The 24,386-nt window shown below is 45.3% G+C and overlaps 1 protein-coding gene across 2 annotated transcripts in view; it reads right to left on the minus strand.

Annotated features, from left to right (window-relative positions):
• NAA35 (N-alpha-acetyltransferase 35, NatC auxiliary subunit) overlaps positions 1-24,386 on the minus strand; it is an 87,192-nt gene that overhangs the window by 46,914 nt on the left and 15,892 nt on the right. For both annotated transcript variants that reach the window (XM_077248947.1, XM_077248948.1), the window contains exons 9-15: positions 21,817-21,867; positions 21,495-21,578; positions 21,298-21,412; positions 12,298-12,476; positions 3,790-3,849; positions 1,861-1,967; positions 1,710-1,776 (exon numbers count right to left, since the gene is read on the minus strand). In XM_077248947.1, the coding sequence (XP_077105062.1) occupies positions 1,710-1,776; positions 1,861-1,967; positions 3,790-3,849; positions 12,298-12,476; positions 21,298-21,412; positions 21,495-21,578; positions 21,817-21,867 (663 nt within the window). The remainder of the gene's footprint in view (positions 1-1,709; positions 1,777-1,860; positions 1,968-3,789; positions 3,850-12,297; positions 12,477-21,297; positions 21,413-21,494; positions 21,579-21,816; positions 21,868-24,386) is intronic.

Here is a 24,386-nt window from a genome sequence, read left to right on the forward strand (position 1 = left end):
AGAAAAATGGCACCAAAAGTTGAGAAGCTGAGAGAAAGCCTAAGGCAGCAACAACAACAGATCTGGAAAGAAGAACAGGAACATAAAGCGCCATGGCAAGAAAAGCCCAATGCATGGGATGTACCATCGACAGATAATGGAGATGGCTGACATGGAGAAATCCTACCAATGGCTGGAGAAAGCTGGACACCGAGACAGCACAGAGGCACTAATCATAGCGGCACAAGAGCAAGCACTAAGTACCAGATCCATAGAAGCAGGAATCTACCACACAAAACAAGAACCTAGTGCAGACTATGCAAAGAAACCTCAAAAACAGTCCAACACATAGTGGAAGGATGCAAAATGCAATTAGGCACGCGTATAACAAACGCCACAACCAAGTAGCGGGAATTGTATAAGGGAACATCTGCACAGCATATAGGCTAAGTCCCCGTAAGTCCAGGTGGGAGAGCCAGAAAAAGTGGTGGAGAATGAAAGGGCTAAAATCCTGTGGGACTTCAAGATCCAGACAGATTAGCAGGTGTTGGCTAACCAACCAGACATTGTGATAGTAGACAAGGATCAGAAGACAGCAATGATAGATGTGGCAGTGCCATGTGACCTCAACATCAGAAAAAAGGAATATGAGAAGCTGGAGAAATACCAGAGCCTCAAAGGAGAACTGGAGAAGATGTGGAAGGTGAAGGCAACAGTGATTCCAGTGGTGACAGGAACACTTGGAGCAGGGACCCCTAAGTTGGAAGAATGGCTACAACAGATCTCAGAAGCAACATCTGAGCTGGGAACAAGTAAGATCCAGCCCAGAACCCTCAAACTTCCAGGCCTCTGGTAGAGGACCATTGAATGAGAAAAGACAACAAAGACCACCCCCATTGGGGGGTGTATGTACACACAGTGGGAACAGAAAGTATTTCAGACCCCTTCAAATTTTTCACTCTGTTTCACTGCAGCCATTTGGTAAATTCAAAAAAGTTTAATTTTTTTCTCATTAATGTACACTCTGCACCACATCTTGACTGAAAAACTGAAATGTAGAAATTTTTGCAAATTTAATAAAGAAAAACTGAAATATCACAGGATCATAAGTATTCAGACCCTTTGCTCAGTATTGAGTAGAAGCACCCTTTTGAGCTAGTACAGCCATGAGTCTTCTTGGGAATGATGCAACAACTTTTCACACCTGGATTTTGGGAACCTCTACCATTCTTCCTTGCAGATCCTCTCCAGTTCCTTCAGGTTGGATGGTGAATGTTGGTTGACAGCCATTTTCAGGTCTCTCCAGAGAAGCTCAGTTGGGTTTAGGTCAGGGCTCTGGCTGGACCAGTCAAGAATGGTCACGGTGTCTGTGCTAATCCCACAGTACTACTGCTGTGGATGCTTGTGTCTAGGCTGAAACTATTATTACTGCTGTTGAATCAGCCCAAGCACGGAGCATCTATAGCAGTAGTACTGTGGAATCAGCCCATACAGAGCGGTTGCAGAAGAAGATAGGCGCTGAGCCAAACAGGTGGAGGAGGTGGCTATGCAGTGCATGACTAGTAAGATCAAGCCTAGCAATTCTTGGCCAATTGTTGAACGGCCACTTCTGGGTTCCCCTGTTTGTAGACTATCAGACACAAACACTATCAATATTTTTTCAGGCTAAAAACTGTGCGTTTCAAAGTTCACAAAATTAGATATGTATAAAAAAGACGTTTTACACTTACCCGTACACAGTGGGTGACAAACGAATCTATGTAGTCTTTTGCTTGATGATTATTATACAAGCAGCATCTAAAAGATAAGAATACTATAAGCAAAACAGACAAAGCAAAGTGTCATTGTTACAAGTAAGCAAAAACCTGTTAAAATACATACTTAGAAGACAGGACAGGGGGACTCACAAAGGACCGCAATGCATCTTTTATCATGTCTTGCATTAGATGGGTTCCAAATACTTTTTTGTTATCAACCAAAAAAGTGGTCTATAGAATAAAAAGAGTAAATTAGTATCAGGAAAACAAATAACCAAATAATACTTTCACCCCTCTCGTATGAGCCAGATGATGATGGTGATTTTCAATGGCCAGTATGCAATACTGCATTATTCTGCAGGGATAATGATGGGCTACCAGTCAATCATCTGCAGAAGATCCAAACTAAAAAGGTTTGATGATCTCAGATGAACAGAACTACAACTGCATTACGGAGGCTACACATAAGGAATATACAGGTGCCTCTCACTAAATTAGATCATCAAAAAGTTAATTCATTTCAGTTCTTCATTACAAAAAGTGAATCTCATATTATATAGAGTCATTACAGAGTGATCTATTTCAAGTGTTTATTTCTGTTAATGTTGATGATTATGGCTTACAGCCAATGAAAACCCAAAAGTCATTATCTCAGTAAATTAGAATACTTTATAACACCAGCTTGAAAAATGATTTTTAAATCCGAAATGTTGGCCTACTGAAATGTATGTTCAGTAAATGCACTCAATACTTGGTCGGGGCTCCTTTCATCAATTACTGCATCAATGCGGCGTGGCATGGAGGCGATCAGCCTGTGGCACTGCTGAGGTGTTATGGAAGCTCAGGTTGCTTTGATAGCAGCCTTCAGCTTGTCTCCATTGTTGGGTCTGGTGTCTTCACCTTCCTCTTGACAATACCCCATAGATTCTCCATGGGGTTAAGGTCAGGCGAGTTTACTGGCCAATCAAGCACAGTGATATTGTTGTTGTTTTCAAACCAGGTATTGGTACCTTTGGCAGTGTGGACAGGTGCCAAGTCCTGCTGGAGAATGAAATTTCCATCTCCAAAAAGCTTGACGGCAGAGGGAAGCATGAAGTGCTCTAAAATTTCCTGGTAAACAGCTGGACTGACTTTGGTTTTGATAAAACACAGTGGACCTAAACCAGCAGATGACATGGCTCCCGAAACGATCACTGATTGTGGAAACTTCACACTAGACCTCATGCAGCTTGGATTGTGTGCCTCTATACTCTCCCCTTCATACTTTGGGACCTCGATTTCCAAATGAAACACAAAATTTACTTTCATCTGAAAACAACACCTTGGACCACTGAGCAACAGTCCAGTTCTTTTTCTCCTTGGAACGGGTAAGACGCTTCTGGCGTTGTCTAGTGGTCATGAGTGGCTTGACACAAGGAATGTGACACTTGTAGCCCATGTCCTGGATACGTCTGTGTGTGGTGGCTCTTGAAGCAATGACTCCAGCAGCAGTCCACTCCTTGTGAATCTCCCCCAAATTTTTGAATCCTCTTTTCTTAACAATCCTTTCAAGGCTGCAGTTATCCCAGTTGCTTGTGCACCTTTTTATACCACACTTTTTTTCCTTCTACTCAACTTTCCATTAATATGCTTGGACACGGCGCTCTGAACAGCCAGCTTCTTTACAATGGCCTTTCTTGTGACTTAACTTCCTTGTGGAGTGTGTCAATGACTGCCTTCTGGACATCTGTCAAGTCAGCAGTCTTCCCCATGATTGTGGAGCCTACTGAAACAGACTAAGGGACCTGTTTAAACACTTAGGAAGCATTTGCAGGTATTTTTTTGCTAATTTTCCTAATTTACTAAGAAAACGACTTCTGAATTGTCATTGCCTGTAAGCTATAATTAACATGAATAGAAAAACACTTGATATAGATCACTCCGTTTGTATTAACTATATAATATATGAGATTCACGTTTTGTATTGAAGAACTGAAATAAATTAACTTTTTGATGATATTCTAACTTAGTGAGAAGTACTTGTAAGTAGTGATTAGAATAGGACATTTTATACCTGCAAGAGCGATCTGGATAGTACACAAGGAGATTGCTCGCTGAATTCACAAAAGAAATCCTAAAAAAAAAAAAAAATAACAGTTGTAATGTCCGTTAACCCCCGAGACGGTTTTCACCTTCATGACTGGGCCTAATTTTACAATTCTGACCAGTGTCACTTTATGTGGTAATAATTCTGGAACACTTCAACAGATCCCGCTGAGTCTGAAATTGTTTTTTGTGATAAATTGTACTTTAGGATCGTAGTCAAATTTCTTCGACATGACTTGCGTTTATTTGTGAAAAATATGAAATTTAGCAATTGGAGATTTTGCAATTTTCAAGCTTTTAATCTTAAACTTAAAATCAGAGATTTATATCACACAAAATAGTTAATAATTAAAGCTTCCCACATGTCAACTTTACATCAGCACAATTTTTTAAACATACTTTTTTCGTTAGGAAGTCAGAAGGGTTAAAAAATGACCAGCAATCTAATTTCTCCAACAAAATTTACAATTTTTTTTTTTTTTTTTAGGGACATCACATCACATTTGAAGTGAGTTAGGGGGGTCAATACGACAGAAAATACCCAAAAGTGACACCATTCTAAAAATTGCACCCCTCAAAGTGCTCAAAATCACATTCAAGATGTTTATTAACATTTCAGGTGCTTCACAGGAATTTTTAAAATGTGGAAAGAAAAAAAATTAACATTTAATTTTGTCACAAAAATGTTAATTTAGACCCAAAGTTTTTTATTGGAACGGAAGAAATCCAGAGAGGGGCGGAGGTTACTAAAAAATAACTCAAAGTACGGTAGGTAAAATTGGATCTACATATTGTGTCTATCACTGAAAGATCAACGCATTTCGACTTGCATCTTAGTCATGATCTGACCTGAAAACCGGGTAGTACAAGTATATAGCGTTTCTAATCAATCTGATCGGTTGCATAATTAAAGTAATTAATATTTATGCTAAATACAATAGAAAATTGTGCTTAAAAACAGGTGTGACAAACTGAAAGCAGCATTTCTATAAAATGAATTTGATGAAACAAAATGAAGTCCTGTCCTGCATTTAGACAATATATGTCAGAAGTTAGGGAAAATTGCATTTAAATAAGGACTCTATACTGAGTGATTAAATCATGCCTTACATTTAAACCATGCGGAATTTGTGTATAACACACATCCAGTAGGATTCTCTATGCAACAACTTGTGTTTATGGTTCCCACCTCTGGATGGTTTGTAAACGTTCTCTATTCCGCAAAATTTGAAATTACCTAGGCTTCCATTGTGGATGTTAGCAAAATGCTTAGATGCAGCAGATGCCAATATTGCCATGGGATTAGCCGCATCTGAAAGGTGGCATCTAATGCGGACTCTTAATTCGCACGCTTTGTAGCGATTCGCTTCGCATTTGAAAAAAAAACTTTAGCGTTAAGCCAGGTTCCTTGGTTGAATGATTTGTTTTACTCTCAAAAAGGCTGGGGGACAAAATTGAGGGGAGCGAATCGCTGCAAAGCGTGTGAATAAGCACAAAAAGAGGACCATTTTTATTCCACTTCTACATCCTCTAATTTCTTGATATGTGATTTCATAAATTGCAACACGACAAAGTAGTGTATTTAAGAGAGTGTACCGAATGCAAAGTAGTGTGTACAGGCTGTATGTGGCTCTCCTTTGTACACTGACAGAATGCAGCCTGCGACAACTAGGATCGCTCTCTATGGTTGGCTGCTTGAGGGAAAGGGCATTTCCCAAACTTCCTCAGACACTAAATTACTTCTGATACAAGTGCTCTACCAACGTAAGTCACAGAAGCATTATTCAAAATTGACTTAAAATACACGAAAGTCCCTATACATCATAATTAGGCAGTCACTTACTTTCCTAATTGTCACCGTGTGATCACCAGACCTTCGTACAGTTAACTTTTATTCATGGTGTACCAGGAAAAACTCCCTTATGAGCGGGAGAAACGCTCTTCACATAGAATGGCCCGCATTCATTAGGACTGGCATTTAGTATGCAGGAATGAGATATAATACAATAAGCCAAATTTATTAAAAGGTGAACGCCACTTAATGAATTCGGTGCATCTTATTAGTAAACTGGATTAACATTTCGGGTGTAAAAAATGCTGGCACTATCGAGGAACTTGATGGTCAGACATGTCCCGCCACGGTTCCTCCGTAGTTCACTTTGACAGCGGTAACAAACTTGCATAAAAACACCTTTAGGCTATGTGCACACGTTCAGGATTTCTTGCAGAAATTTCCTGAGCAAAACTGGACATTTTCTGCAAGAAATCCACATGCGTTTTTTGCACGTATTTTGCGCGTTTGATGCGTTTTTTGCCGGAGCTTTCCAATGCATTAAATAGCCGGAAAAACGTGAAAAATCCACAAAATTAATGAACATGCTGCGTTTTTTACCGCTAGGCGTTTTTTTCGCGGGGTCTCCTATCTTCTTACGATGACGTCCTCTTCTTGTCGCGGCTCTGGCGCAGGCGTACTTTATCTGCCCTCTTGAGGGCTGAGCAAAGTACTGCAGTGTGCAGGCGCCGAGCCTCTCTGACACTAGTCTATCACATCAATGTGGCATGCAAATGACACTCTGCTCCAAGCGTGATCAGAGTCTCAGTACTCTGATCCTCTCGCATCAGAGAATCAGAGCACAGCTGCAGAAGAGATGGAGAAAGTAATTTCTCCATTCCCTCTGCTGCCAGCGGGATTCGCACTGCACTCCGTGCGATGTTTCACACACACACACACACACACACACACACACACACACACGAATTTGGCATGCAATCCCAGCATACTCCTTTCTCCTGAGTATTTGTGCTCTAATACTACAAGTTCCATGATGCTTTGCACTGCCACTAAGCCCGAACCTACCACACCCACTCCAAAACACACCCAAACCCCTCCCTCCTCTCCCCCCTCTATCTTCAAAAAGATTTGTGATGTCATTTCTGTCCAACCCACACTCCATTACACACAGATAGATAGATAGATATGAGAGAGATAGATAGATAGATATGGGATAGATAGATATATCTGTATGTATCTATCTATCCATGTCTATTTCCATAGATATGTCCATATCCATGTTTCTAAACCCCTTTCCAGAGCCATAATGTTTCCGTCAATATGGCCATGTGAGGGCTTATCTTTTGCGGGACAAGTTGTACTTTTGAACGACACCATTGGTTTTACCATATCGTGTAACAGAAAATGTGAAAAAAATTCAAAGTGCGATGAATTTGCAAAAAAAGTGCAATCCCACACTTGTTTTTTGCTTGGCTTTTTTGCTAGGTTCACTAAATGCTAAGGCTGTGTGCACACGTTGCGGATTTGACTGCAGATCCGCAGGGTTTTTTGCTGCACAGAATTGCATAAAATCCGCAGTGTAGTGCACAACCAATGTAAGTCTATGGGAGCCGCAGACTTGTGCACATGCTGCGGAAAAAGCCGCACCGAAACGCAGCTTTTTTTTTTTCCGCAGCATGTCACTTCTTTTTTGCCGAACTGCAGTGTTTCTGCACCCTTAGGCCGGGATCACACTACAGCGAGATACGGCCGAGTCTCGCAGGTTAAAACCAAGCTCTGGCACCGGCACTCCAGAGCGGAGCTTGCGGACGCATAGCAATACATGGAGCTGCACAGCTCCGCTCCGGAGTGCCGGTGTTTGTATTTAACCTACAAGACTAGGCCGTATCTCGTTGTAGTGTGACTCCAGCCTTAGACTTTCATTGAGTCGGGCACATCCGCAGCAAAACCGCAGATGTAAAAAAAGATCTGCAGTTTTGCTGCAGATGTGGGTCCGAGAAACGCTGCAGTTCGGGAGGAGGGAAGTGTGTGGGCGGTGACTGTGTGCGTGTATATGTGTGCGGGCGGGGTCTGTGGGCTGTTCAGGTGTGTGCGGGACTGTTCGGGTGTGTGCGGGGGGGTCTTTTGGGGTGTGTGCAGGAATCATCCGATGGGACTACAAATACGCAGCATCCAATCTGCAGCTAATTCGGATGTAAGGCTACTTTCATACTTCCGTCGGTACGGGGCCGTCGCAAACCGTCGGCCGTTGTGCTAAATTTAGCACAATGTGGGCTGCGGATGCAGTTTTACAACGCATCCGCTGCCCATTGTGATGAGCGGGGAGGAGGGGGCGGAGTTCCGGCCACGCATGCGCGGTCAGAAATGGCAGACACGTCGCACAAAAAAAGTTACATTGAACTTTGTTTTGTGCGTCGCGTCTGCCAAAACACGACGGATCCGTTGCACGAAGGATGCGACGTGTGCCCATCCGTCGCGATCCGTGCTAATACAAGTGTATGGGCAAAAAACACATCCTGCAAGCACATTTGCAGGATCCGTTTTTTTGCCCATAACGACGGATTGCGATGGAGCCCAGAAGACAGAAGTGTGAAAGTAGCCTAATCCGGACAGTGGACCCTACACTATCCATACATCTATCTATAGATATATGAATAGATAGATGTATGCATCTATAGATCTATCTATATGTAGATCTGTCTATCCATTTCATCTATCTGTGTGTAATTGAGTGTGGGTTGGACAAATATAAAAGAGGAGGTTGGACAATAATGACATCACAAATCTTTTTTTTTTTGTTTTTATTTAATAATATATCTTTATTTAGCTTTCAAAAACAGCATCAAAACTGCACCAAAAAACTGCATGAAAACCGCACTAAAAACTGCATCAAAAAACGTATCAAAACTGCAGCAAAAACTGCATCAAAAACGCACCAAAAACGCATCAAAACTTCACCAAAAACTGCATAAAAAAAGCATAAAAAACCTGAATCAAAAGCACACAAAAAACGCAATGAAAACTGCACCAAGAACTGCATCAAAACCGCACAAAAAGCGGCATCAAAAATCGTGAAAAAGTGAAAAAAAAATGCATAAAAAACAGCTGCCTTTTCTGCAAGGAGATGCAGATTTTGTGCAGAAAATTCTGCACCCAAATCTGCAACGTGTGCACACAGCATAAAACTGACCCGCCATTATGATTCTCCAGGTCTTTACGAGTTCATAGACACCAAACACATCTAGGTTATTTTTTATCTAAGTGGTGAAAAAAATTCCAAACTTTGCTATAAAGAAATAAAATAATTGCGCCATTTTCTGATACCCGTAGCGTCTATTTTCTGAGATATCAGGTTGGGTGAGGGCTAATTTTTTGCGTGCCGAGCTGGCGTTTTTAATTATACCACTTTTGTGCAGATACGTTCTTTTGATCGCCCGTTATTGTATTTAAATGCAATGTCGCGGCGACCAAAAAAAACAATTTTGGCTTATGATTTTTTTTTTCTCGCTATGCCGTTTAGCGATCAAGTACATTTTTTTGTTGTATTGAAAACAGCTAACATGCTGCGGCTTTGAAGTGGGCTCACCGCCGAAGCCCACCTCAAAGCGGGGGATACTGCCAGCTGACGTACTATTCCGTCAGCTGGCAGAAAGGGGTTAATGAACACTGTTTCAGTTAAAAAAAAAAACGAAAAAAAATGGAGTGGGCTCCTGCGCTATTTTCTGTGCCAGAGGGGGAAAGCCGACGGCCGGGGGCCAATATTTGTAGCCTGCTATGAATATCAGCCCGCAGCTGTCTGCGTAGCCTTTACTGGCTATTAAAATAGGGGGCCCCAAAAAAAAAAAAAAAAAAAAAAAAAATATGATGTGGGGTCCCCCTATATTTTATAGCCAGAAAGGCTACGCAGACAGCTGCGGGCTGATATTCATAGCCTAGAGAGGGGCCATGGATATTGGCCCCCCCGGCTACAAATACCAGCCCGCAGCCGCCCCAGAAATGGCGCATCTGTTAAATGCGCCAATTCCGGCACTTAGCCCCTCTCTTCCCACTCCCGAGTAGCGGTGGGATATGGGGTAATAAGGGGTTAATGTCACCTTGCTATTGCAAGGTGACATTAAGCCGGGTTAATAATGGAGAGGCGTCAATAAGACACCTATCCATTATTAATCCTATAGTAGTAAAAGACTTAAAAAAAAAAAAAAAAAAGACACAGCCAGAAAAAAGTATTTTAATATTCTTTATTTAACCATACTTACCATACTTCAGCGCCTGCAAAAAAACATAAAATAATAAACCGTATACTCCCTGTCCGATGCAGTCCAATTATAACGAGTGTCCCACGACGATCTCCCCTATAGAACAGTGACATCGGGTGATGTCACTGCTCTATAGGACCTTCAGTGACACACTGACAGGAGACAATGGCTCTTGCAGTGCATCACTGAGAGGTTACCATAGTTCACTGGTCTCACTTTATGGCAAAAAGCTGCGTGGGAACTTTCTCACACAGCAATGTCAAAAGTGAGACTAGGGACTATTTTCTCACAGGAGCGTAGGAATACATTGTGAGGAATACATTGTGGAAGGATACCTTCCATCAATGTATTCCTGGAGCCCCTGGAGAGCAGTCGCATCAGCTGATGCTCCTGCTCTCCACGGGAGACCGTCGAGGGACACTCGTTTTAATTGGATTTCTGTGGATCAGGGAGTATATTGTTTATTATTTTAATATTTTTTACAGGTGACACTGGCTTCGGGGAACAAAGTGACAAGTGATGGTGAGTATGTAATCTATGTTATATGTACTGTGTCTATATGTATGTTGTATGTATGTACTGTATGTGGCATGTTGCATGTTGTCGCATGGTGCATGTCATGTTGCATGTCGTCGCATGTCACATGTCGCATGTCGTTGCATGCTGCATGTCATCGCATGTTGCATGTTGGGTGTCGCATGTCATCGCATGGTGCATGTCGTCGCATGCTGCATGTCATAGCATGTTGCATGCTGCATGTCGTCGCATGCTGCATGCCATCGCATGTTGCATGTCATATGTTGCATGTCATCGCATGCTGCATGTCGCATGCTGCATGTCATCGCATGTCGCATGCTGCATGTCATCGCATGTAGCATGCTGCATGTCATCGCATGTAGCATGCTGCATGTCGTCGCATGCTGCATGCCATCGCATGTTGCATGTCATATGTTGCATGTCATCGCATGGTGCATGTCGCATGTCGTCGCATGTCACATGTTGCATGTCGTCGCATGCTATCGCATGTCACATGCTGCATGTTGCATGTCATCGCATGTAGCATGTAGCCGCATGTCGTCGCATGGTGCATGTCGTCGCATGGTGCATGTCACATGGTGCATGTCACATGGTGCATGTCACATGGTGCATGTCGTTGCATGTTGTCACATGTCGTCGCATGTCATTGCATGTAGTATGTTGCATGTCGCATGTTGTCACATGTCGCATGTTGTCACATGTTGCATGCTGCATGTCGTCGCATGCTGCATGCCATCGCATGTTGCATGTCATATGTTGCATGTCATCGCATGGTGCATGTCGCATGTTGCATGTCGTCGCATGTCACATGCTGCATGTTATCGCATGTTGCATGTAGCCGCATGGTGCATGTCGTCACATGGTGCATGTCACATGGTGCATGTCGTTGCACGTTGTCACATGTCGTCGCATGTCATTGCATGTAGTATGTTGCATGTCGCATGTTGTCACATGTCGCATGTTGTCACATGTTGCATGATGTCACATGTCACACGGTGTGTGTTGTATGTATGTATGTATGTATGTATGTACTGTATAAGTCTATGTGTTTTGTTTTTTACATTCAACACATTAGCCGGATGATGGGACTATCATTGGCTACTGTCCCATCATTGGCCAGTCACTCACTGTCACTGTAGCAGGCAGAGCCCGATGGGACTTGTAGTCCCATCGGACGATGCCTGCACACAGAGACACACACACCAATGATCACCCCCCGTAGCAGACCCACCGTAGACCCCAGCACCGCCCGCACGCACTGGCACGCAGACCCCCGGCGCCCGCACATACCGGCGCCGGCCCGCACATACTGGCGCCAGCTCGCAGACCCCCGGCGCCCGCACATACCGGCGCCGGCACGCAGACCCCCAGCGTCCACACAATCATCCCTGCCTAGCCCCGCCCCCAGCACAGCCCCGCAGGCAGCCCCCCAGTCACTCTTGATGAGTGACCGGTCTGTGGAGGCTGGTCACGCCTGCTGCGGATGTCACGTCAATTTCCAGAGTCTGGAAATTGACGTGACGTCGGCGGAAATAAGCGGCGGCTGCAGCCTAGGGGTTACGTGACCTGGACTCTGCCGCCGGAATAGCGCCGCTCACAGGCGAAAATGGCAACGGAAGGTATTTGCACAATTCATTAGGGGCCCCGGGGGGATACATTGGGGGGTTAATTGAAAGTAGTGGACAACCCCCTTAATTCTAACATGGCTTTACAGTGAAAAATAAAAATGTTTTCATGGCCAAAGAAAAAAAACAAAAAAACAAACAGGTTGGACTTGCTGGCGATCCTGAAATTAGCTTTTCTTTGTTTTACCTGTCTTTACAACTGATTAAGAGATACACACATTGAAAGTGTAACATACCATAATATTCTGAATATCTCTACCACTTACCAGTATACTGTGAAGGTTAGTTAAGGTGACAACATCACACACAGTTTTTATCCGGTCAATTAGTTTATAAAAATAATTCACCATTTCTTCTTTCTTAATTATTTTTGCATAACGAGGAAAAGTTGGTGGAAGCAACCTCTGGTTGACTAAGGGCTCAAATCCCATCATGATTGGGTGATCTAAGTAGAAAGACAAGTTTTTTGATTAACGATATATCAGCATATATTTTTAGGAATGCTTGCATTTCTATGTTATGCAAATTGGTGTAGGTAGTCTGGAGTACACAAAGGGGCTACTATAGCAAAGCATAAAGCGATATACAGTAGTTCATCATGGTCATTATTACACCTCCTTCATACCTCATTAATTGGCTTACCAGTCAGTGTGGTTTGATCTATGTTTAACCCCTTGGGCCAGGTTCACATTGCATTAACAGCAGCCCGTTCAACACATGCGTTAACTGGCTGCTGTTAACGCAAGTGCCGATATGTCATCGCGCTAGCGCAGATAGAGCTAGCAGATGCGCTAGCAGTGACGGACCCGGAAACGCTGCAGCCCACATTCCAGGGTCCGTCACTCAATGACGTCACATCGCTAGCGCACGCCCATTTTGGGTGTGCGCTAGCGATGCGCCAGTAATAGAGCTCAATGGCAGCGTTAAGGGACTGCGTTACAGCGCGTTCTGCCGCGTCTAACAGACTGCTAAAATGCAATCTGAACCTAGCCTTAGTGACAGAGCCAATTTGGTACTTAATGACCAGGCCAATTTTTACAATTCTGACCACTGTCACTTTATGAAGTTATAACTCTAGAACGCTTCCACGTATCCCACTGATTCGGAGATTGTTTTTTCGTGACACATTGTACTTCATGTTAGTGGTAAAATTTCTTTAATATAACTTGCATTTATTAATGAAAATAAAATGCTAATTTGGCAAAAACTTTGAACATTTTGCAATTTTCAAACTTTTAATTTTTGTACCCCTTAAATCAAAGAAAATAGTTAACAAAAAACATTTATCACATGTCTACTTTACATCAGCACAATTTTGGAAACAATTTGTTTTTTGTTAGGACGTTATAAGGGTTAAAATTTGACCAGCTATTTCTTTTTTTTTTTTCAACAAAATTTACAATGAGGCACCATCTCATATTTGAAGTGAGTTTGAGGGTGAATATAACAGAAAATACCCAAAAGTGACTCCATTCTAAAAATGGCACCCCTCAAGGTGCTCAAAACCACATTGAAGAAGTTTATTACTCCTTCAGGTGCTTCACAAGCACCAAAGCAATGTGGAAGGAAAAAAAACTGAACATTTTACTTTTTCACAAAAAAAAAAAAAATTACTTGGGAACTTTTTTTTAATTTTTAAAAGGGTATCGGGACAAAATGGACCATGAAATTTGTTGTGCAATTTCTCCTGAGTAGGTCGATACCGCGTATATGGGGGAAAGCCACTGTCTGGACGCATGGCAGGGCTCAGAAGGGAGGGAGCACTGTTTGACTTTTGAACGCCAAATTGGCTGGAATCAATGGTGGCGCCATGTTGCGTTTGGAGACCCCCTGATATACCTAAACAGTGGAAACCCCCCCAATTCTAACTCCAACCCTAGCCCCAACCCCATCCCCAACCCTAGCGGAAAAATGGAAATACTATTTATTTTATTTATTTTTTTACCTAAGGGAGTGATAAAGAGGGGTTTGATTTACTATTTTTTTTATTTGGTCACTGTGATAAGGTTTATCATAGTGATCAAAATGAACCAATAGGAAAAATTTGATATTGTTGCCAGGTGCCAGCCGGCAGTTCTCGGCGGGCGCACTACACATGCGTCCGCCATTTTCTACCAGGAAGACGACGCCGGGGGTCAGGATTGGGGGATGCAGGAGGGTCCAAGGACATAGGAGGTACCGAGGGGGGCTCGGGGACCCCATTTCTCTCTCCTCTGATGTGCTAGAACATAGAGGAGAGAGAAAAGGAGATTTTTGTGTACTCACCGTAAAATCTCTTTCTCTTAGCCTGTAATTGGGGACACAGGACCATAACATAGTAACCATGGGTGTTATGCTGCTGTCCACTAGGAGGCGACACTATGCATAATCTGAAAAAGATTAACCATGGCTCCTCCTCTGCAGTATACACCCCTGGACGGCGTCAGCCTTCTCCAGTTTTGTGCAAAAGCATAAGGAGGAACATAACATGAATGACATAACCATGCCTATAAGAAAGCAGCTATGTACGAGCTCAAGAAAACAATATGAGAACTCAACAGTAACAACGGCCCGGAATGGGCAACAGGGTGGGAGCTGTGTCCCCCAATTAGAGGCTAAGAGAACGAGATTTTATGGTGAGTACACAAAAATCTCCTTTACTCTGTCGCCTCATTGGGGGACACAGGACCATGGGACGTCCCAAAGCAGTCCCTGGGTGGGAAGCAATGGACGAATATTGTGCAGACAGGCCCCTATACGTAAGGCACCGCCGCCTGCAGGACACATCTACCGAGGCTCGCGTCCGCCGAGGACTGGCTATGAACCCTGTAGTTTTTAGTAAACGTGTGTAAGCTAGTCCAAGTGGCCGCCTTACACACTTGTTGTGCCGAAGCCTGGTGCCGAATGGCCCAGGAGGCCCCTACCGCCCGTGTAGAGTGTGCCTTAATACCGGCTGGAAGAGGAGAATTCCTAAGGCGGTAGGCCTCTTGTATGGTGGATTTGATCCACCTGGCAAGGGTAGCTTTGGAAGCTGGCAGACCCTTGTGGCCGCCTTCCGGAAGGAGGAAAAGAGAATCAGACCTCCAGAAGGACGCAGTTCTAGACACATATATACGCAATGCCCTGACAAGGTCAAGCGTATGCAGAGCCTTCTCCACTCTATGAACCGGAACCGGACAAAAGGGATGGTAGTGAAATTTCCTCATTGAGGTGGAAGTTGGACACAACCTTCGGAAGGAAGGATGGGACCGTACGAAGAACTACCTTGTCCTGGTGAAAAGCCAGGAAGGGCCGTCTGCAGGAGAGTGCAGTTAGATCAGACACCCTGCGTAGCGAGGTGATTGCCACCAGGAAAACCACCTTCTGGGAAAGAAGGCGGAGCGGGACCTCCTTAATGGGTTCGAAGGGTGGTTCCTGCAATGCTGTCAGGACCAGGTTGAGGTCCAACGTCTCTAGTGGTCATCTGTAGGGGGGGAACCAATCGGGAAACCCCCTGAAGGAAAGTCCTTACTTGCGGCTTGGTAGCAATGCGCCTTTGAAAAAGCACTGAGAGGGCTGACACCTGGCTCTTAAGCGAGCCCAATGACAGCCTGGCTTCCAGACCCGATTGGAGAAAACCAAGTACTTTGGGTAGGGAATAAGGGAGTGGGATCTGGCCACGAGATTCGCACCAGGTAAAGAAAGCTTTCCAGGTACGGTAATAAATCTTGGCAGAGGCTGGCTTCCGTGCCCTGATCATGGTTCCAATGACGTCCGTCGAGAGCCCTGCCTGGGTTAGAACCCAGGTCTCAAGGGCCACGCCGTCAAATTGAGAGCCCCTGAGTTCTGGTGGTAGAACGGGCCTTGTGATAGAAGATCGTGGCGGTCGGTGAGACGCCAGGGGGCGTGTGCTGTGAGTTGTACGATGTCGGCGTACCATGTGCATCTGGGCCAGTCCGGTGCAATTAGAATGGCTGGAACTCCCTCTTGTTTGATCTTCCTCACCACTCTGGATATAAGGGGGAGAGGTGGAAAAATGTACAGAAGCTGGAACTGGGTCCAGTCCTGAACTAGAGCGTCTGCTCCGAGCAACCGCGGATCGTGTGTTCTGGCCATGAAGTTGGAGACTTTGGCATTGAAGTGGGATGCCATTAGGTCCACATCCGGGGTCCCCCAGCGGAGACAGATCTGGTGAAACATTTCTGGATGGAGAGACCACTCTCCCGAGTCTATTCCTTGTCGGCTGAGGAAGTCTGCTTCCCAGTTGTCCACACCCGGAATGTGGACCGCCGAAAGAACCGACCCTGTGTCCTCCGCCCAGCGGAGGATGTGTGACACTTCTTGCATCGCCTGGGTACTGCGGGTCCCCCCTTTGTGATTCACATATGCCACAGCCGTGGCATTGTCCGACTGTATTCTGATGTGAGAGGCTGCCAGTAAGTGATGGAAGGCCGTCAATGCCAGAAGGATGGCACGAATTTCCAGGATGTTGATGGGCATGGTCGCTTCCACTGGGGATCACTTGCCCTGTGGGGTAGGTGCACCGCACCCCAACCCGTCAGGCTCGCGTCGGTGGTCAGAACCTTCCATTGACCTGTGAGAAAGGATTTCCCCTTTGCTAGCGAGGTTGGCTTGAGCCACCAGTGCAGGGACCTCCTGGTTAACGACGTCAGCTGGAACTCCCTGTCGAGAGAAAAGGGATTCCTGTCCCAGGACTTGAGAATGGCTAGTTGGAGAGGTCTGAGGTGAAACTGGGCAAATGGGACCGCTTCTATTGCTGCTGCCATCTTGCCGAGGACCATCATGGCAAACCGGAGAGATCGAGGGGGTTTGCGGAGGAGGCTGCGAACTGCTAGTCGGAGAGCCAGTGCCTTGTCCTTGGGAAGGAGCACTAGACCCCTGGAGGTGTTGAATAGCATTCCCAGCAAGGTCAGGGACTGACTCGGGGTTGGTGATGACTTTTGTAGGTTGATTAACCAGCCCATGCGACAGAGTATCGGTTGTGATTGAGACGCTGAGCTCACAGTCCTTGAAGGTGGGAGCCTTGATGAGTAGATCGTCCAGGTATGGAACGACTACTATGCCTCTGGAGTGCAGGACGTCCATGGTGGCTGCCATGACCTTGGTGAACACTCTGGGAGCCGTGGCGAGTCCGAAAGGGAGAGCCATGAATTGGTAGTGGTCCTGGCCTATTGCGAACCTGAGAAACCTCTGATGGGCAGGTGCAATGGGTATATGCAGGTATGCGTCTTGTATGTCTATGGAGGCGACATATTCTCCCTTCTCCATGGACGCAATGATGGACCGAAGGGACTCCATGCGGAAATGACGGACCCGTACATATTTGTTGAGCTGTTTTAGGTCTCGTATGGGCTGTACGCTGCCTCCTTTCTTGGGAACTACGAACAGATTGGAGTAGAACCCTCGGAAGCGGTCGGTCGTGGGTACCGGTACTATGACTCCTGCTTGAACAAGCGAGGAGACCACTTGGTGGTAGGCACGAGCCTTGGCTGGCGGTTTTGGGGGGACAGAGAGGAATAATAGGTCCGGTGGGTTGGAGGTGAAGTCTATATTGTATCCGGAAGACACTAGTTCCCTGACCCACCTGTCTTCTGTAATAGGCAGCCAGACTTGATGAAAGAGCAAAAGTCGGCCGCCTACTGGTGTGGTGTCTACCGGAGTCCGTGAGTCATGATGAGGAGAAAGTCTGAGATTTTCCTCCTCTGGGCTTAGGCTGGCCTGCTTTTGACTGCCAGGTCTTGTCCGACCTTTGCGTCGATCGTGAGTTGTCCTTGCGAGGGGAACAGTTACGATTTTGTGCTGGACGCGAGACGGACCAGCCGGAGGAATTCCGAAAGGATCGGAATCGAGTTTGGTTACGCTTCTTGTAAGTGCGTTTAGGTTTCAGTTGGGGAAGAGAAGTACTCTTACCCCCGGTGGCGTTGGATATCATAGTGTCCAACTGTTCACCGAAAAGTCTCCCACTGAGGAAGGGGAGGTGCGTGAGGGACTTCTTTGAGGCTGTGTCCGCTTTCCATTCCCGCAGCCAGAGGATACGCCGAATCGTGATGGTGTTTGATGCTATCCCCGCTACTCCCCTTGCTGAATCCAGAGCTGCATGGAGCATGTAGTCTGCTACAACTGCTATTTGAACCGCTTGGTCCGACAGCTCAGGAGCGGATGCTTGGAGAGCTTGTAAATTCTTTACCCAGGCCAGAATGGCCTTGGCAGCCCAAACTGAGGCGAACGCGGGAGCCAGGGATGCCCCTGCTGCCTCGAAAATTGAACGAGCCATGCGTTCTACCTGCCGGTCTGCTGCGTCCCTGAGGGTTGAGCTATCTGGCAGTGAAAAGAGGGTCTGTGCTGCTAGCCTAGAGTCTGGGGGGTCCACTTCAGGTGGATCTGTCCATTCCTTGGTGTCCTTCTGTGGGAAGGAGTACCTCGCCTCCAGATATTTGCGATTAGCGTTTTTTTCCTCAGGCTGTGAGAGCTGCTTTTTAAGGATCGCCTTAAACTCTGGGTGGTTAGAGAAAACCTTAGGCGGCTTCAGAGGTCCTTCAAAGGAAATCTTATGTTCTGGGGCCTCTGGTGGCGGATCAGAAATGTCCAGCACCTGATGGATGGAAGAAATTATGTCCTCAACTAGCGCTGTATTGCTAGGAGGGATTGGGATCTAGGACTCCTCCGTTTCTCTGTCTGAGTCAGAGTCGCAGATGCCTTCCGAATCCTGTGTATCACTGAGGCGTCCCCTGCTGAGTGGGTCGGGGAGGAGGCCTTCTCTGGTCGGGGATTGCGGAGATCTGCATTGTCTGTCCCTGGAATGGGACGGTCTAGATGACCTGGAGCTACGGTGTCTCTCCCTAGAGGGGGATGACCGTGTGCTATGGGATGACGCAGATGGACTTGATCTATGGGTCCGCTTGCGTCCTGACCTAGACGTGGATGTGCCAGGGTCATCTTGTTCCTGAGTCAAGCTCTCCCTTTGCTGGGTAACGGTCATAGCCGGGGCATGACCCTGCAGAGCCTGAAGCAATGTGGAGGTTACGTTACCTATAGACTGCGTCATAGATTGCGATATCTGAGTAGCCCATTCCGGCGTGGCATTAGACACCGAGGCATTGGCAGGGGCTTCTTGGGGCTCTGACACAGTTTGTATACAGTTCTGACAATGCGGGTACGTGCTGCTACTGGGGAGAGCGGTCCCGCAGGCTGTGCAGAATACATAATAGCAGTTCTGCCTGGTTCTCTTGGACCTTGAGCCCGGCATAGTGCCCCGATGCCGGCAGAGGACCTTACAGGGGTAGAGAAACCTATAGGGGAGCCTTATAGGTAATATGGATTCACAGCTGAGTAAAACAACCCGGCTGTGATCTTACCCGACCAGTGTGCCCCTAGGTCCAGCGCCGAAGTTCCACAGTCCTGTGCCCCCCGGAGACTGGCTGCCTGGTCCTGCAGACCGGGAGATGCAGGGTTAATCTGCAGCAGAAAATGGCTACTGAGAAAGAGAGGAAGGAAGAGAAGGGGGCGGAGAGCTGGAAAAAGGCGGCAAAGCTGTGTAAAAACGCGCCCTTTCTGTCTCGATCCACCCCCTTTATGACACTGTAGAGTGTCATATTTGTCATCCGGGGGGCGGGCCGGGGGGCGGAGAGGAGGCGGCTGCTTCAGCTAGGCCGAAGCCGGGGCCTAAATTAGATGCCTGAGGCCCAGAAGGGCTCCAGGCCGGCGCGAAAGTCCGGGCGGGGGTCGGATCTGAACCGGACCCCTCCGGATTTAAAGGCAGGATGGCGGTGGGGCTATAAGCGGAAGGGGGAGCCGGGTTGGGGTCTCCCTGAGGCAGTATAGAGCTGGTGCTGCCGCAGAGACAGGGGCGCAGGGAGCCCTGTGTCTGTATGTGCCATGCCTGCCTGCACTCCCCCCGGCCCCAACAGGAGCCCGCAGCTGGGCTGGGGTCCCTGGATGCAGGCGCAGTGTGCTGGCCCATTGCTGGGAGCTGTAGAATGCTGCCTGTACAGGCCCTACCTGAGGTGTCTCAACCTAATACCCCCAAGAGGGGTATCAGGGAGGGTGCTGTTGTCACACCTTCAGGGGCCTTTATCCTCGCCTCGACCTCAACCCAGAAACCAAAAGGAATTGGGGAAGGAGGGGGGGTCTCGACTTCGAACCAGCACCCGAGGGACTGGGGAAGGAGCAACATGGGGAATAGCCATCTCTACTTCAACTGGGCACCCCATAATAGGGGGCCGAGGAAGGAGCCATGCCGGGAGTCTCACAGGAGACCCTCTTTTCTTCATCTGTAATCCCGTCGGAAAAAACGGAGTAAAAAATCTTAGGTGTGCCTCCTATGCGACACTAAGCAAAAACTGGAGAAGGCTGATGCCATCCAGGGGTGTATACTGCAGAGGAGGAGCCATGGTTAATCTTTTTCAGATTATGCATAGTGTCGCCTCCTAGTGGACAGCAGCATAACACCCATGGTCCTGTGTCCCCCAATGAGGCGACAGAGTAAATCCGTTTTTAGTGAGTATTTCAAGCTATTCGGAATATGTCCCCTCCCAGTCTCAATCCACAACCTTTATGATGTTGACACTGTGCCAATAAGAAATATAACCAAGGATTAGAGAGCGCCAGGCCACCCTCCGTTTTGGGCCTCTGTAGTATCTCCTGTTTGAACCTTGGACACTCTCCCACCCCCCACCCCCACCCCCATATTAGCTCACCAAACAGAGATTTAATCCTACGAAACCTACACTGCGGGATCCAGACAGGAGAACTGTGCAGCACATAAAAATGATTGTGGTGCCGCAACTGCTTTAACGGATTCACCCTACCAACTACTGACAGGTGTAATTTATTCCACGCTAAAATTTTGGTACGAATTTTTTGCAATAGCGGGTTTAAATTTAAATCCTCAAATCTTGTTAGAGGAAGGGCAATATGCATCGCCAAGTATTTAAATTTTTGAACCATCTTTAATTTTGTAGAATTTACCACCTCCCCCCGACCAGGGGTCCCTTTTTGATTAGCCAGAAGGTAAAGCCACTATCAAAGGGGAATTGACTTGTGCAAATATAACATATTGAGCCATTTAATTTCTACAGTCGAACGTTAACAAGAGTCAAAGGAAAATGTAGAACTTAATGCATCACAGAAGAATCACTCCATTTGTAGGATTGGCTTTTTTCTGTACCAATGGAGACACAGTTCTACCTATGATTTATACATATAAAGTTGTTGGATAATTTTAAAAAGCAGGAAAAAAAAAAAACTGTACATAGCCTTTACTACATTTATTCCTAACTGGTTCTCACCGCCTTTGGTGGTGTCATTCTGGGCTTGAATCCCAAGTGAAAGGGAGTTCTCAATAGCAGAGAGAAGGTCAGTTGCTTGGCTTATTAGCTTAGATGCCTCGACCACTGGACTAGTCTATGAAATAAAGAGCAAACATTCAATTATATTGCAATTTTTGTAGTTTGAGCAATGAACCATAACGCAATCACCGCCTTACCTCTTTCTTTGTAAAAGCTATTAATACGGTAAGCAAAACACGTGTAAACTTGACTCTGGTAAATACCGCTAAGCACTGCTGGTGCTGGGGGGAAAAAAAAGAAAATATACAAAATGATAAGAATTTTGTAACATCCTTATAAAAAAGTGATATCTAGTTTCTGTCTTTGCAACAGAGGTATAAAAGTTATCACTACCAGGAATAATCCCCATGCTATGGTAAATTAATCGGACTCTAAGGAGTAATCTCCAATTGTTGTGTAGTTTTTAGTAGTGAAGTTTCCCAGAGGTAGATAGAGTTTAAAAGATGAAGGAATTACTACCTCCAGCTCCACTTCGGGATCTCTTGCTTCACCTTGTCGACTCCTGGTGCTCTAAAATATGTTAAAAAAGAAAAATACACATTTTTCTTCAATGTTGTGGAAAACCCTAGTTATTCCTCAGGGGTTAAAGGGACTTTTTTTTTTTTTTTTTTACCTATGGAGATAAGAACTTATCGGCAGGTTCTTGCTAGCTACCTGCCCTGTTCGGCCCTGCAACGATCTTTTCCAGCTCAGAAGGCGATTCCACTGTTCCCATTGATCTCACGCCACTGCCAATGACAAGCTGACAGAGGGCTCCCTGCAGTTTAGACAGTGCGGAGCCGGCTGTCAATCCAAAAGATATCATCAGAGCAGAAAAGAAGCTACTCTGTGGACACTACGCTACCGGAAGTGGGAGAATCGTTGACAGGAGCGGACCGTGACCACTCACCCAGAACAGACTATCACATGGCAAAACAGGCAGGTAGTAAGCAACTACCTGTTAGTAAGTTTGTAGTCCCACAGAAAAAAGTCCTGAATAACCCCTTTGCATCAGAAACTGTTTTGGCTTTTAAGCCAGACCATAATTTTAACCTTTATTTTTATTTTTTTGCCGACAGTCACATGAGGGCTTGTTTTTTTCTGATTGAGTTGTGTTTCTCTATGGCATCATTTTGGAGGATATATAACTTATTAAAATTGGAATTTACTCTGGGAAGAAATATAAACAAAACAGCAAATCCACCGGTGACTTTATGCAAATTTATTGCATTATTGCATTGCATTTTTTTTTTTTTTATTTCACACTATTATTGTGCTGCACAAATAAAGTGATTTCTTTATCCTGTAAGTCAGCACGATTAGAAAGAAATTTCTATTGGTTTTATTTTTACTACTTTTGTACAATTAATACCGTCTGAATAGAAAAATTATTTGTTTTAGATCACCATATTTTGAATGCCATAAGTTTCATAATTTTCCGTCAGTGGAGCTAACTGTGAAGGATTATCACTAAGAGATTAACGTTGAGGACTATACTAGTCTGGCCACGCCCCCTCCTGTGATAAGCAGCTCACTGTCTATGCACTTTGTACACTGACAGCCTGGTGTGGGCAGGGTTAGCTTCCTAAGCTGGGTGACATGCTAAATCTAAAAGCTCAGATTTTGTCAGAACGGCTCCATCCAGTAATCTAAGTGACACATCGTTGCATTCAGTTTCTCTGCCTACACTGCTAAGATCAGGTAGCAAAAATCTGTTGACAGATTCCCTTACAAAAAAAAAATGGGAGTGACATGCTGCATTTGTCTTTTTTATACATTTTTAATTCATTTTTTGGTAGGACGCATAAGCAAAAAACCACGGAATTTTTATGATATGTCAATTATACTGCGTGTAAATTAACTTTATTTTTTAATGCTTTACTAACTTTCCACAGGTTTTTTTTTTTTTTTTTAAACGTGCTTATTTGGACATTTGGCCATTGTAAGAGGCATGACTTTCATTATTCTCTATAGAGTGGGCGTTTTTTACAAAACGAGCTATAGTTTTTATTGCTATCATTTTGCAACACATCTTTTTGATCACTTTTGATTCAGTTTTTGTATTTGAGATAAACAGAACCAATTACGGCATTGCTTTAAACATTTTATTTTAAGGTAATTCACCATGCAAGATGAATAATAGTTTAATAGTAGATGACATTACAAATGAAGAAAATTTATGTTTCCCCCCCCTCCCCACAAAAACTTTTTTATTAATTATTATTACTGTGATTTGGGGTTTTCTTAATACAATGCGTACTGGTCCGACAAATGCTTCCACCAATTGCATAATACACTTATACATAGGTTCTACAGTGTGTGTGTCCACGATCAGAAACTGCTGCGGGTTTGACGCTGCATATTTATGTAGCATCAAACCCACAGCGGCCAGATGTTACAGCATAGTGGATGGGATTTCTAGAAATCCTATGACCACTCTGCATGCATTGTAGCCTGCAGATCACCCGAGGAGAATGACATGCAGCGCATCTTAGAAGTCTGCAGCATGGAAATTCATTTTGCGGAGACGCCGGTCTCCGCAAGAGAAATTACATTAACAGCAATGTATAGAATGTGGCAAATCCACACAGTTCAGTGATCACATGCGAATTTACCTGCATTCAATAGAAGGAAGTGCTTTGGACGCAGCAAACATACGCTGCATCCAAAGCGCTGGTAGTTCCAGGTCGTGAGCACCCGGCCTTACATGTTTTCCACCTTCTCCCACGAGTCCACGAAAACCAGGAATTGGATAGTTTCTGTGAGTGCTGTGTGATTTTTGTTTTTTCATGGACCCACAGACTTTCATTGTAGAGTATCACACTCTAATCAAGATGCTAGGAACCTCAACGATCTTGTGAACAGAGCTCAGTCTTGAATTTAGGAGCGCATACTGTGAGACTGCCAAAATAGCCAAAAACAGTTCTGGGCATTTTCAAGAGCCCTGCCCCTGGGATAGCTTAATGTTCAAGAGGTCATACCCCAAGCAATCAGTTATCCTCTATCACATGGGAAAAGGGTATAATTAACTGAACATATCCTACAGGTAT

The sequence above is a fragment of the Ranitomeya variabilis genome, chromosome 1, assembly GCF_051348905.1.
Source record: "Ranitomeya variabilis isolate aRanVar5 chromosome 1, aRanVar5.hap1, whole genome shotgun sequence".
Taxonomy (NCBI): Eukaryota; Metazoa; Chordata; class Amphibia; order Anura; family Dendrobatidae; genus Ranitomeya; species Ranitomeya variabilis.